At 44.0% G+C, this 14,031-nt stretch overlaps 1 protein-coding gene across 5 annotated transcripts in view; it reads left to right on the top strand.

Annotated features, from left to right (window-relative positions):
* MICAL2 (microtubule associated monooxygenase, calponin and LIM domain containing 2) overlaps positions 1 to 14,031 on the top strand; it is a 1,393,870-nt gene that overhangs the window by 144,672 nt on the left and 1,235,167 nt on the right. For all 5 annotated transcript variants that reach the window (XM_069623638.1, XM_069623637.1, XM_069623636.1 and 2 more), the window contains exon 2: positions 976 to 1,333. In XM_069623638.1, the coding sequence (XP_069479739.1) occupies positions 1,070 to 1,333 (264 nt within the window). In that variant the 5' untranslated portion in view covers positions 976 to 1,069. The remainder of the gene's footprint in view (positions 1 to 975; positions 1,334 to 14,031) is intronic.

Raw genomic sequence — 14,031 nt, 5'->3', positions numbered from 1 at the left:
AGAAAAAATAAAAATTGGTATGTAGCCAGAGTTTTATTAAGCCTGTCAAAGGTAAAAAATTCTTTTCACACTTGAACATATTCAAATAATAATAATGCTTTACTATGGTAAACAAAGCATTGCGAAAGCACCGATCTGGCGATTTTTATTTCTGGAAATCCAGCTTTTAGTAGTGGCTATTTTTAACCAATCTGTGTGTTCTGCAGATATTAAGGGTTCTATGTGATTTTACCGAAAGTTAAAAAAAAGTACAAATTTAGAGTGGTCAAAATACCAACGGGGGGTATCCCAAACCCCCATTTTTCTATTCTTTTAACCACACCCCAACCCCATCACCACCCAGTTCAACCACTTACCCCACAACCATATATATATATATATACATTTTCGCTTTCAGTGAAACTTACCAATCTGTTATTTTCGGTAAAATGACTGGGTACCATTTTAAGTTGTTCTTGTAAAACGTATGCGGGAAGAAAGAACCAAATGGTACGGGAGGCCTAAATAAAGGCAGTGGAAAGAGGCTTTTGGGACCAACAGGAACATTCAGCCATGGTTTGTTTGAAAGAGAACTATCTACCCAACAAGATTGTCAAGAGCCCTCATTTTCTGATGACTTGTCCTGTACATTGGAGAAAGCTATTACTGACATTGCGGCTCTGACCGCTAGCCCTCTGTGGAAATCTTTTGACTAGCTTAAAAAAAATGGAAACAATTTTATGATTGAATGATGTATTAAGGCTTATTTTTCTTATTGAGGTTTTTACTCACTATGTTGCCGCTGCCACCATTACCCACAACCAGAGCCTATTTTTGGGGAGCATACAGTGTATGGGTGTGTTACTGAATAGCAAGGCCACATTTCACATAGTTTGGAGTTATTTGACTGTAACCTACTGTACAGAAGATCTATACTGGCACGTGCTTGTCACCTTTCAGGAATGGTACTCATTTGTCCATACTCTTTGTTTTCAGGTGTATCATGCCAGCGGATATTTGGTAGCCCCATCTGCTCCTGCTATCGTACCAAAGCACAGGCCTAGTCCCTTCTGCACACTGTACACAGAACATGGGCGAAAATGATGTTGGAAACCACAGCCAGGCTGGCCAGCTCTTTGAGAACTTTGTCCAAGCCTCAACCTGTAAAGGAACTCTCCAAGCCTTTAATATTCTTACACGTCAACTGGAACTCGATCCACTGGACTACCGAAACTTCTACACCAAACTTAAGGCAAAAGTTAGCACTTGGAAGGCCAAAGCACTTTGGAACAAACTTGATAAGAAAACAAGCCATAAAGAATACAAGAAAGGGAGGTCTGCTATTAACACTAAGGTAAGTCCATGGGAGTATTTTCTTCCAGGTCGGCATATTGCATGGCTGCATTTTCATTCTGGAAATGTTTAGCAAATGACTATTTATTTTTGCATTTATATAGTGCACCTAACCCGTAGGCATCTGGGCGCTTATCTTACATAGCAATAAACAAGGTTGCAATTGATCACTGAAATATGGTACATTACATTATTTGTTAAAGGTTACAAGTATACAGTTAAGGGATGTGTTAATTTGGTTACATAGCATAATTACATAGGTTGGTAGCAAAAGCCATGTGTGAAGAGGTGTGTCAGTTGTTTACGGAAGCTCCAGAATGAATTTTCAGCTCTGAGATTGATTGGTAGGGCGTTCTAGTGTTTTGCGGCTAGTGTGGGGAAGCTACTCCCTCCTGCTTTGTGTAGGTTAAATCTCTATGTGGCTAGTAAGTTCTTGTTGGCTGATCGGGTATGCCTGTTTGTCAGGGTTAACTACTTTGTCAGCGATGTAGGTAGTTGCTACTTTATTTAAACATTTATGAGTAAGGGTGAGTTTTGAATTTGATAAGTTTCTGGATAGGTAGCCAATGCGCCTCTCGTCTAATCTTGGAGATATGGGAGGCTTTCGGAATGCTGAGAGCTGCCCTAAGAGCATTGTTTTGAAGTACTAGTAACTTTTTGATGTTTTGAGTCTTTGTGCCGACATACAAAGCATTACAGTAATAGTCTAGACCGTATAAGGGCTCTGTCCAGTGTAATGCGGCTGTCAGTAGTCCTTAAACATCTGAACCCAATACTCTTGAACTCAATTGTTTAATTTATTTGCAAAAAAGTCTTTCATGATCAAGGGACTGCACTTTGAAGAAATGTTTAAAAGCTGACCATGAACATGGTCTGGATTTTGCATCCCATTTGTACTGAAAGAAGTATACATTTAGCAAATTTGGAAATAACCGTAAATATGAAAGGTTGAATTGCTTTGGTACTGTGCTTCATTGTGTTAAATGCTTTAGTCCCTTTTCTTTTAGGTCTTCCTACGCATGCATGACTACTAGAAAGTAATGATAATGTAGGCTTCCACTAGGTCAGGTGGATTTTATGATCGTATGAAGTGCAATCCTGGCTCGCTGCAGGTGGAAAGCAACTGACCATCGCTTAGCTAAAACAATTGAAGGACAATGTAGCGTTTAGTGTGCTTATGTAACAACTAAACACGGGCGATTGTTCTGAGCACAAAATTATGTATTTTTTGTTTTGCACTAGTATGCCTTGCTAACCGATCGTAAAACAAAATGTTCCTAAATGACCGAGCCACACTACTCATGGCCCAGATTTGAAAGCAAGGACCTTCCATCAATTCACATTGCTGCCAGTACAAGTCACACTCCTCCCATTGACTGTTAATGTTCTCTATTGGGCACTACCCTTGGTTAAATTTGTGGCCATAACATTCATATGGTGACATTGTCGGGACGTGAACTCCTGTAGATAGTCTAGGATTATAGCAACAAGCTGGGATGAATATGCGAAAGAAAGTCATTCCCTCACCATCAAACACTTCTTCAGACATGCCAGGGCAACCCTTTGTCAGCCCCATACACACCTCATCTACCCTGCCCATTCCAGCCTGCAATGTATTAAGCTGGACCAAATGATGGGACGTTTCTCCAGAAGACCTGTCAACACAGTCAGACCTCAAGCCCTCCATCTACAAAGACACAATTTTCCCCATCACCATTGTGAAGGTCATCGCAAGTGAAGTGCTCAACGCTTCACAACGCCAATGCATCCCTCTTGCAAGGCACTATCCCAGATGCACTGAAAATGGGGCAGATGCTCTCGCGGCTTAAACACTCCGAGAACCAGACCACTATTGCCCTTTCACTAACTCTCACCATGCCCTGAAAAATGATTGAGAAAACCCACACCGTCCAGTTGAATGATGGCATCGGTCAGCACAATTTCTTAGAGGAATACCAATACAGATTCAGACTTCAATGCAGCATAGAGACCACCACCATCCAAGTATCCAATGCTCACCTCATCATGGAAAAATGAATCCCCCCCGCCCCCTCCCTGCTTACATCTCGGGCAACTTTACTACCATTGACCACAAAACCCTCAAACAATCTTGCCATGGTTAGCCTCCTACCTCTTCATCACAGTCCAACTCATCTTGATGGGCCACAACGGATCCCAATGCTGCCTATTAACTTGCACAATTTCACATGGCTTAATCCTGTTCTGTCACAATCAACCCTTTACATGGAGCCTCTCGGGGGATAGGGGGAAGGGGGCTTTTTGCCAACATCATCGTCTAGATAAACCCATACCCAGACGAGGCAAAGCTTTACCTGAAGATCAATGGCTTTAATGATATCCATCAACCCAAGCAGCGCCCTGTCCCTCATTAAAGAGTGGATGTCTAGCATCTACTTCAAGAATTATTTGATGAAGATTGATTGGTTCACCATTCTACTCCCACCCAGTGCAAAGATTAGTATTTACTGACTGTGATCATTCACTCAAAATCCACGTTGCCAAGAAGATCCACACAGCATAGTACCAGCTCCGGCTTCTTCACAAAGTCAAGCCTATACTGCCCACTCCAAGTTTCAGAATAGTCATCCATGCCTTGGCCATATTCCCACTGGAATGGTGGCAATGCCCTACTGACCTGTCTTGGATTCCACCTCTGTTTCTCTGAAAGCCACCAGCAACGCTGAAGAACATGTCATTACAAAAAAAAAAATGATTTGACCATGTTACAATCCATCCCCAAGGAGCGGCACTGGCTACCCCTTCAAGCACATGTATGCTGTTCCAGGGAAATATAGGTCATTTTTGTGACCCCCAGAACTCCGACTGCTGAAAATGCAGACTTTTTTTACCCCCTTGACACCACATATATATATACCCCCCGCATCCCCTCCATACTTGTATTATATTCCCTACTCCTGACCACATATATATGTGGTGTAAAGGGGGTACAAAAAAGTCTGAATTTTCGACAGTCTGGGTTCTGGAGGTGCAGTAATGGTATTATTCCAGTTCCAGGTGCCCTGCACCACCTACAAAACAGTCACAATCAAAACACAACTCTAGTTAGCGGAGTAGCTACGCATCTCTGGAGGCCAATTGACCAACAGATGCCGTGACATTTTCACACTAGAAACAAAACTGCAAAGTGTGAGGGTGCTAGGAAACTGGTCTTTTCATGCTCTGCACCCCACCTCTGGGACAAGTTGCTGCTACAAATGAGGTTGGCCCCGTTTTATCCTGCACTTCTGAAAGGACCAGAAGATCCTACTCTTCAAAGAGCATCTCCCTGATGGCTGCTCTCGCCCCCTTCTCCTCCACTTCTTTCTCCCCCCCCCGAACCCTCCACCCTGTTGCCCATTTCAGGTACCTCTGCTACACCTATGGACTGTCCCTTATGTACAGCACTCAGTTTCCCAGCAAGCTTTATAAATCCCATACATGTAGGATTGCACCATTTATCCTCTTGTGTTAGAGGTGCAATTGGAATGCCCAATGATAGGATTGAAACATGTTAAATATCTTGACAGAGCTGGACCATGCTCGGATGCTTTTCAAGATTACTTTCTTAAAGGGAGCTAAGGGAATCTTCAAATGAAGCCATAGAATGGAGGCCAGCCATTGATTATCACATGCAATCTCCTCTTCTTGATAAAATAAAGACCCAATTCTCTCTCTATTAAACCCAAACATGCAAGCTGTAATTGAGTAAAAGCATTAACACGTTCACGTTTTAATTTATATCCATGGTGATGTCTGATGCGAGATGAGGCTTGATTATTTTTTAAAGGTTATTCAGAAGCAGTTTAGGAATGTAAATGGGAACACGCCTAAGCAGTAATGAAATGCTTAAGAGGATCCCCCACCTGACTGCAGTTACCCTGACGTTGGTAGAATTTTCCAAGCTTTACAAGTTTATTTTCAAGAAAATCTTCACATTTCTTTATAATATTGGTTCCTAAATATTTCCCTTACTAGTTCCTATGTGCAGCTTGTAGTGCCCTTTTCTGACGTTTCTCCATTCATTTTGTAACTAGGGAATTCTCTTCTTTAACAAACTACACATCAGCTTAAATGGAGTCCAGTTAACCATGCTTTTCAAATGTGTACTAGCGCCTAGAAAGAGCTGTCCTTTCCATTAGAGTAATGTTATCCGAATTGGGTTTGTAGAGTCATACTTGTTGGTCTTGGCCATGGTTGTAAATGCATTGTGTAATTCAAAGTCACTATCAGTTGTTTGTTTCTTTGTTCAACAAATCTTGCCATGACCAAAGGTTTGGACATTATTATTATTCCACCTCGTCTCGTTTTTTAAAATAGGATTTCGAATCTTTTTGTTTAGAAAATATTTTTTTTCTTTTTTTTATTTAATGAAAACCTTTTTCGTTTTTGGATGTAGACGATATACGTTCATGATGTAACCATCAAACCGGGTCCATGGAACGTCTTTGGGCTGGCTTTAGAAATGGTTTGGCCGGTGTTACCCATGATTTGCAGGAAATCCCTCGAAATTAATCCTTGGCTTTTGATCCAGATTGAACCTGACCATATTCAGCACAAACGCATCAGAAATACTAGCAAAGCGTTCTGGAGGGATACGTGCGTGCTGTTTAAGGCACTGGAATGGAAAGGATTATCCCAATGGCAGATGTTTTTGGTCCAGTGTTGTAGGCAGTTTGGAACCCAAGGTTACAGGGCTAAGAAATTAGCAACTAGGCCACTTCTCCTCCTGTACTTTACCTTGAAAATATGGCCTTTACTACATATTTTGTTTACTATAAAAAAACTAAAGTAAGCACCTTCATGAATTCAAGACCAGTTTCTGTTACTGTACAAAGTATTTACTAGTCTGAAATGTTGTTTAGGGTAATAAACCGCACGTGATAACAAGTAGTTTGTCTTCATTCTCGGAGTTCCTGCATTAATAAAGTGTTGTTTCTCTGGAGATATTATAAAATGTGCACCCGTGGGAATAACCTCAAGTTCACCATAGATGTTTGGCAAGCTTCTGGCTGGCTGCCATTTGTGACAGGTCAAAACTGTTTACGGGACAGCCTCTTCTGCTAGCTTGACCATGTTAATTTTCTATGATCATGAGAATTTGTGGTCCTATTGAAAACAAGGAGTCATGCGGACACAGAAAATGGGGATACACACCCATCGTCTTAGCACCACTTGTTTTCTGGTAGTAAATCCATCAGGCCAAGGGGCAGTAATGGTAAATGATTTCGGTGGCAAGTTTTCAACAAAATCAGAATTGTATCCACGCTCTTTTGGTCTGCCAGCCACAAATGTATTGCATGATTACTTATTTGCGTGTTCATTTTAACATGCTTAATACCAGGTTTCGAACCTGTGTTGGGCCGCGTTGTCTTGCTTCCACAACAAATGCGTTGTCCCAAAGCTATCCTTCCTCTATTAAGCTAGTTGGCGATTTGACATGCAGACCTTCTGTGTGCAGTATTTACCTTTCCAGGATATCGTTTTATAATAAGAATTGGTCACTCGTCAGACACACATTTGCCCCAGAACGTTCCCAGCTGCGTAGCTTCTGCACCCTCTTCGATGCAGGAATCCTTCTACCCAAAATGAATTGTTTATTGATTTCCAGATTATCACGCTCTGTTGAAACCCCCTCTTATACAGGTGCATGTGGTGTTACAACTATCTTTCCATTAACCTTTAAAATGAGATTGGCACTTGACACTAAACCTTGGATTCAGTTTAGCATTTCAAATTAAAACTTCATGCTCGTTATTCTGCTACCGCGATGTAATTAAATAACGTGTTGATTGCATTCAACCTTGCACATTACGTACTACTTGACAAAGTGGCAGTCACCCAAGATCACATGAGCCCTGTTGGCTCCTTCTGTTAAACCGTTCGTAATCCAGTTCCGATCCTCTTCTAGGGTTGGACAGGTTTATGTTCTTTAGGTTTGTGTTATTTATCTTGTCCGACATTTCGGAACTTCTTTATCTTGGTTAAATCTACTTGTGGTGCTTAATTTGCTTACAACCCATGCAATATGTACATGCATGTACCATATCCGCTGTACAGTATTTTGGATCAACCTTTTACTCCCAAGATAGTGCAGAACTCTATTGCTGCATTCACAAAATAAGTTTTCTTTTTTCTCTCGTCTTGCTACGTCCCTGTTTGCTTGGTGCTGCCCTGAGTGACTTAATTTATAAAGACCAACCGCCGAGATAGCAAAAGTAGGAAATGGGTATTTTTCTGCTGCCCAACCATGCTCGGCAAGTGGAAGTTGGCCATCTATTTTTTTTGTTTTATTAACTGTGCGATATGGAACACTAACTTGGTCTAAAGTGGCTACTGCTGCTCTGCAGGACTACAGGGATGAGTAGTGGCTGTGGTGCCTACTCTGTCCAGCACTACTACTAAGCCAACACTTATCCCCATCATAAGGGTGAAACGAGCACAGCTTGAGCCTGACTGGTGTGCCCCCTTCTGCAGTTTATATTCTCCTGGAGGGGTGTGAGCTGGCGCAGTAGCAAACCAAACAGTAGTGCAGTGGTACCAAAATAAATGAATGTCCCACCAAGGTTCTATACAACTAGGATCTTTAAACTAAATTGACATTGTTCATTTTTTATTTTTGTACCTTTGTGTGCAACTTATTTTGTAGCCAAATGCTCAGTCTAAATAAATTAAACCTATCAAATTAGCAAAAATGCACACAACTAATAAACACTACTGTCCACCCCTGCAGGGAAATACACAGAAAAGGCAGACTTTAGAATAATGGAGCACTTGTTGACCGAGTGCTCGGGCAAACAGTTTTAGTAGGAAAATGTGTAGGTCTTTCAAAAGACAGAGGGCGGCTTAGGGCACTAAGGACCTAAAAGGCAGATGGGCAACAAAGCCTCAAACTTGTCTTTGTGACTCAACAGCATCGAACCGGGATTCTAGGCACATGCAGAGAATGCAATTCTGCGTCTGGTTGGTGAGCTAGTCAACTGAGTCTAAAATGTGGTACAGTCCAATTTGCAATGGCATGTGGTCCAAAAAAGCTTGGGAAAGGCCGGACATTTAGCTCGGAAGAAGTTCAAAGTACTTCGAGTGGCAAAGGGAGCACCACAGGTTTTGTAGTGGCTCAAAGTGAGGGCCACTGGTCTGCTCCTTTTGGCTTTGCAGCAGAGTAAGTTGCAGTTGACCTTGTCCATCCTGCTGGTTATCCCAAATAGGCCCTTGGGATGGTTCCAGAGAAGAAGTGCTTTCCTCTTCCCTGGAACATTCTCTTTACCTCCAAGGCAGAGGGCCTTGAGGTAGATTGTATCCCAACAGAGTTCCAGGTGAATCCTACTTTTTCTTGAAGTCCAAAGAAAGTCCACCCCTTATATAGTCGGGCTCAATCCTGGCTGCTGTAGCAAGTGTCCTTTGCCTGCTGATGTCCTCCCCAGAATGTCGTCTTTGCAGGCTTTTAAGAGGAGGGAGGTGGTTTGGGGCGCTCCAGCAAAATCCAGGATGGTGAGACTCAATTCTGGCCTAATAACTCCACTCCTTCCTCTCTCTCAAATAAATTGGGTCAACTAGTCCTTGTATTCGGTGCAATGGATTTAAAGCTGCTCCAGTTGCCATCTAAATACCCCCCCCCACCCCTGACTCCACCTCCGACCTCCCCTGAAGACTTTCTGGTCAGAGATACCTCACACTCCCAGGAGGAGCATCAAAGGGGAGAGTTTCCTGGCCAACACCCAAATGGTGTCTGGATGAAACTCTGCCCAGACAAATAAAAAAAACGCCCAGCCATGTCATCCAAGGACCACTCTCCATTAAAGGCGTGTGGCCGTTGAACTGTATATTCTCAAGAGCCACCATGTTAAGCCAGACATGACTTCTTTAGCTATTGCCCTGCTACTAGGCCCCCAGGAGACAGTTATTACTTTTGGGAAAGGGGTGCTGATGAATGTAAAGTCACCACTTTGCCTATCCCTGCCTGCTGGAACTTTAGGCTCCAGCCGAACTGCCTTCAGGAATGTACGTGTGACCTTTGGCCTGTCCTGGTGCCACTGCAGCGCAGTTTGCTGGGGGTTGGTAGGAGATGGTCCCTACAATGGTCACAAGTGCCCACTAACAGTCTGATCTATCAGAGCTCATCTTAAGAACTGCACACATTTATTAAAGAAAAATAAAAAAATCTTTGGCAGTTGGTGCGCCCATGGATGCCATTCTGTCACATCAGTGATGTGCAAATACAATGAAATGCAGTGAAACGTCGCAAAATACAATGAACAATTAAATGGAAGCAACAACTAAACACACAATTGTGATCAAGAAAACATTTGAAAAGCGCAAAGTCTTTAGTTCACTATGAAAATGCAGGCGATGCAGTGTCAGTGGGAAATGGGTAAGGATTTCCAAAGGTGTTGAGTCGCCACACACTGCCTGTTCACTCCCGTCTATGGAATCTCCAGGTGGACCAAAGACCATTTCTGTAGCCTGGGAGCCACTAAGGCGTTTCTAATGTTCTGCCATTTAGCTTAGGCTCTTCAATCAAACCGCTTTGAAGCAAGTCCTCCCTAAAAGAATAAATGCTTAAAAGGGCATCAGGGAAGTCCACATGAGTCCGTTTTTTAGTCTCCCGAAGGAGAGCCCTTTTAGATGCGTGTTTCAGCTCCACAAGAGCCTTTTTCAAATCGGGGTATATATCATGTTGACATGATTCCAATTAGTTTTCATTCCTTAATGAGTTAATGTTGGTTTCCTAATGGCCGCGTATTAGAATACCACCTCAAAACTATCAGTTTCAGTCACCGTGCGCCGACAGTGGAGCTGAAACACGTGTCATCTAAAAGGGCTCTCCTTCGGGAGACAAACTTTTCGACTCATAATTCAGAAATTGAAATCAAACCAAATAACTTGTGGCGCAGTTCTTGTGTGAAAGCAACACATCTATGCACAACCAGGGGGGGGAGTGTTTCCTCTGAACCTTTTCACACATACGCAACACTTGTACACCAATTTCTAAAGAAGTTGGCACCCCAAGAAAATACGCTCGTATAATCACTTTATAGATTACAATCTGCAGCCGTTCTGTTCAGTGGAGCTAGGAAGAGAAAAGTAGTTTTTGGTGGCAAGTGTGTGCACGTTGGTAACCCATTTAACGTGCTGCCGTATCAATTTGTGTGGGTACACGTGCTTGGACAACAGCCCTACACATGCTAGCTAGAAGGAGGGGATGAATCTGAGATGTATGAAAGGTCACACAGGGACATGTTTGTGTATTTTACAAAGCCAATATTGCAAAAAAGATTCTTGAATCTAGCAGGGTACCCAGAGTTTTCTGAATCCACTATTTGAGGAGTGATGCAATCTCTCTCTGGGTTATCATCAATATTTTCCTGGTGAGGATTAAAACCTTGCACAAGCCATTCGTCCCAGATAAGTCTCCCAGCATTATGACCAATTCGTAGGGTCTGCAAAGCAGAAGGGTCTAAATAACTATACCAGGATTCCTCCAGACCCTAAATGTAGCTCACTAGAATAGCTATTAAGTGTTTGCGAGTGCCAACAATTTACTTTAACGGAGCAAGATCATTTGAAAGGTAAGGGAGCGGCTCTACGAATCTATGCTTGAGCAGTTTTTAGGTATTTCAGGCCAGAGGGGTTTATAGATCAAAAATGCTCAAAAAGGTGGCATCAGGGCAAAGTATCCTCTTGCATTTAGAAATAATTCAGGCTCCCTGGACTCTACTGGGTGGTAACAGCCTTTGGCCAGATTTTAATAATCCTTAGCATAGGGAGGACCTTTAACGAGGCTGCCTGGGCGGTATCAACCTGGTATAGCTCTGGTAACCCGTGATTGCTATTCACATCCCGCGGCGCTGACAGCAATGTATGTTTTGAAACCACAGGTTGTGAGGCGCACACAACCCATTGTTTCAAGCTCCTCTTCCGTTTCCCCGGGGGCATGTGGGGATGGATTTGGTGGTGCCATTAACCACCGGGTAGGTAGAAGCCAGGCAAGCTGGGGAACAGGGGAGCAGACCGGAAACTGCAGGGACAGGGAGTGGAGATGGCAGGCAGGTGCATACGTCTTGGAACTTTCGCAGAATGCAGGCTTTGATCTTGCGATTCTGCCCATGTTCTGAGCAACCTGATTGGCTGCCGCACCCCCCCTGTGTGCTAATAGATAATGTGACATTATTGTAGTTATGTTTTTTGATCTTGATGACTTTAGCCTTGCAACAAAAAAGTAGATTTAATAAAAACCAAACAGTAAAATGGTTGGTCCACTCGAATGCAACAGCGTTTGGTGAAGAAAGGATTTCAGGTGGGTCAAAATTCATATTTAGGATTTTCCTCCGTGATGTAATGTGGCATTAAGCCCCCGTTCAAAGGGCTGGAACGGGGGGTGTAATGGATCGACAGCCCAAGTTAACGGCCTGAGTGAAGTGAGGCCCATTAAGGAGGGATCTGGTCTGTTGGTCCCGTTCCAAGTGCTGGACCAAAGCGGTAACTCAGGGTGCTAAAGTCTTTTCAGTCATTGAATGGGACGAAAATACTGCCTTAAGATGACTGCCATGGAAAGGGAAGGTGGGACTCCGCAGACTCTCTTGCCTTTTTAATGGCGGCCTTTGGGAGCCGACGAAGTGGCTGCAGTGGCGCCACCGCTGAAATAATGTAAGGGGGGGGGGGAAGAAGGGACAGAGGGTGAGGGATCAAGCTGTCTGATGGCCGGTTCCCCCTGCCGCCATCAACGCGGGCTGAGCCTGCCGGTTTCAGCCTGCGTTCCTTGTCAACTGATGAGCACCCTGGTGGGAGAGCAAGCCAATGTGCTATAAACTGAGTAACGGTCATGAAATCCATGATGCATTGTTGCATTACAACAGTATTGGGGAAATGAGTCCTGCAAAAGAATATCCGGTTGAAAGACCTGCAAGGTACCCTTTGCTGGGAACCGGAGGTGGTTTGCATGGAACATGCATGTGTATCAAACTACATGGGGCGGAGCAACAAAGGAAGGCTGTGAAAGGCCCCTCAACTAAAATTCTTTGGCCTTGCTGCTCCCTGTCAATATATGGCATGTCCAAAAGGAGGTCTATTATAATGTACACCAACATGAGTGTATATGTGCCTTCTTTGCTTGGTAGGCGCAAGCACGTTGAAGCAGCACAGGCAATGCCCCGTTAATGAAAGATGAGCCATGCAAACTGCATAGAAATGAAGGTTTCACAACTTGAGAGCTTTTGAATTTGATCCAGTGCAAGCATCTACCTTTGAGCATTTCTAGGGAAGATGATTACTCGATTTACACTCGGGCATAGTCTCTCTATTTTCGATATCAGTACGAGTCGGCTTTGGTTTGATGGACAGTCAGTTGCCCGCCTTGCAGTGTTTTTACTTAGTCTCTTTTGAAAGTGCTAAATAGCTTTTTTAATTGGATATTTATCCCTTGAAAATGCATCTCGCCCCTGGAAAAAAAACACATCTATTGTGCCTTATAGTAAGCCAGTGCATCTCAACTAATTCTGTAGCTGCATGTGTCTGCAACTTTCAGCTAACCATAAGCTTTGAAAAAGCTCCCATCATGTGTAGCCTGCATAGTCAATGGTGAAGGACCATGGCAGTCGTAGTCCAGAACTTCTGGAGAGCCTCAGGTTGCAGACCCCTGTGCTAGTGTCAGGCTGCAAAAGGGGCGCTGGTGATCGTCAGAGGCTTTAGTCTCTAGTGGCACTGCAGCACATGAGAGTTAAACCTGCTACTATGATGCATTCACTTCACAGGCTTTTGACCCTGGGGGCCATTCGCTTTTGGTAAGACACGGCCGCAAGTGGTGTGCATGGCATCCACTCCTCCTTTTTACACAGAGGTGGCTGCCTCATTCCCACCTTTCTCCCTCCCTCTCTTTGTTGCAAATATAAAGGACCACAGGAACATTGCTGGAGTTCTTCCTCCTTTCTCATCGCCATTATTGTGGGGCTGGCAGTGCTCACGGGTTCGCCCTCACAGGTTCATGTTGTTGTGCCGTGGTTACCCAGACTTACTTGGTTACAGGGCAGGACCCTGTGAGGATGTCGGACACAGCCTGGGTGCCCGAGCACCTCGGATGCCGGCAGCATCCTGGATGGTGGGTGTCTGGGCTGAACCCAGGGCACCAGGCTGGTTTGGCGGGCACAGACCAGCAGGGACCTGCAGGGCTGTGATCACATGGTGTGGCCCTGCAGGCCAGGGCTGCAGGACTGTGATCAAGTGGTGTAGGCCTGCACGCCCAGAATGGGGGAGGGAGACATTGGATGTTCCATGGTTGGAGTCTGCAGCCGTTCTGATGTGCGTTCCTGCAGTTGCTCATTTTATTAGCTAAAAGTACACATTGGGAGGGACCCACATCTCAAAAGGGCAATACACATAGACACGCCACACAACGGTGTGAAAGACTGACCTGGAGTGTAAGCGAGAACTTCTTGTGTATAAAGAAATTTCGAGCTCAAGTTTTCTTTTTATGAATCGATCACGTTGAGATGTGTTTATTTTGCGCATTTAAGAATTTGGGATTGCTTGAAAGAATTGGGTAGACGTCGCGTGCTTTTTAAGGACGCCTACATACGTTGTGCGCGTATGTCTATCTGATGGCAATGTTGACTATAGTAAACCTAGGGAGCGTGGAATCTGAACACCAGGCCACGCGCCCCGTTGTGAGGTCACCAGCTGCTTCAT

This window comes from Ambystoma mexicanum, chromosome 11 (assembly GCF_040938575.1).
Source record: "Ambystoma mexicanum isolate Mex_15411 chromosome 11, UKY_AmexF1_1, whole genome shotgun sequence".
Lineage (NCBI taxonomy): Eukaryota > Metazoa > Chordata > Amphibia > Caudata > Ambystomatidae > Ambystoma > Ambystoma mexicanum.
This window is presented reverse-complemented; position numbering and strand designations above follow the sequence as displayed.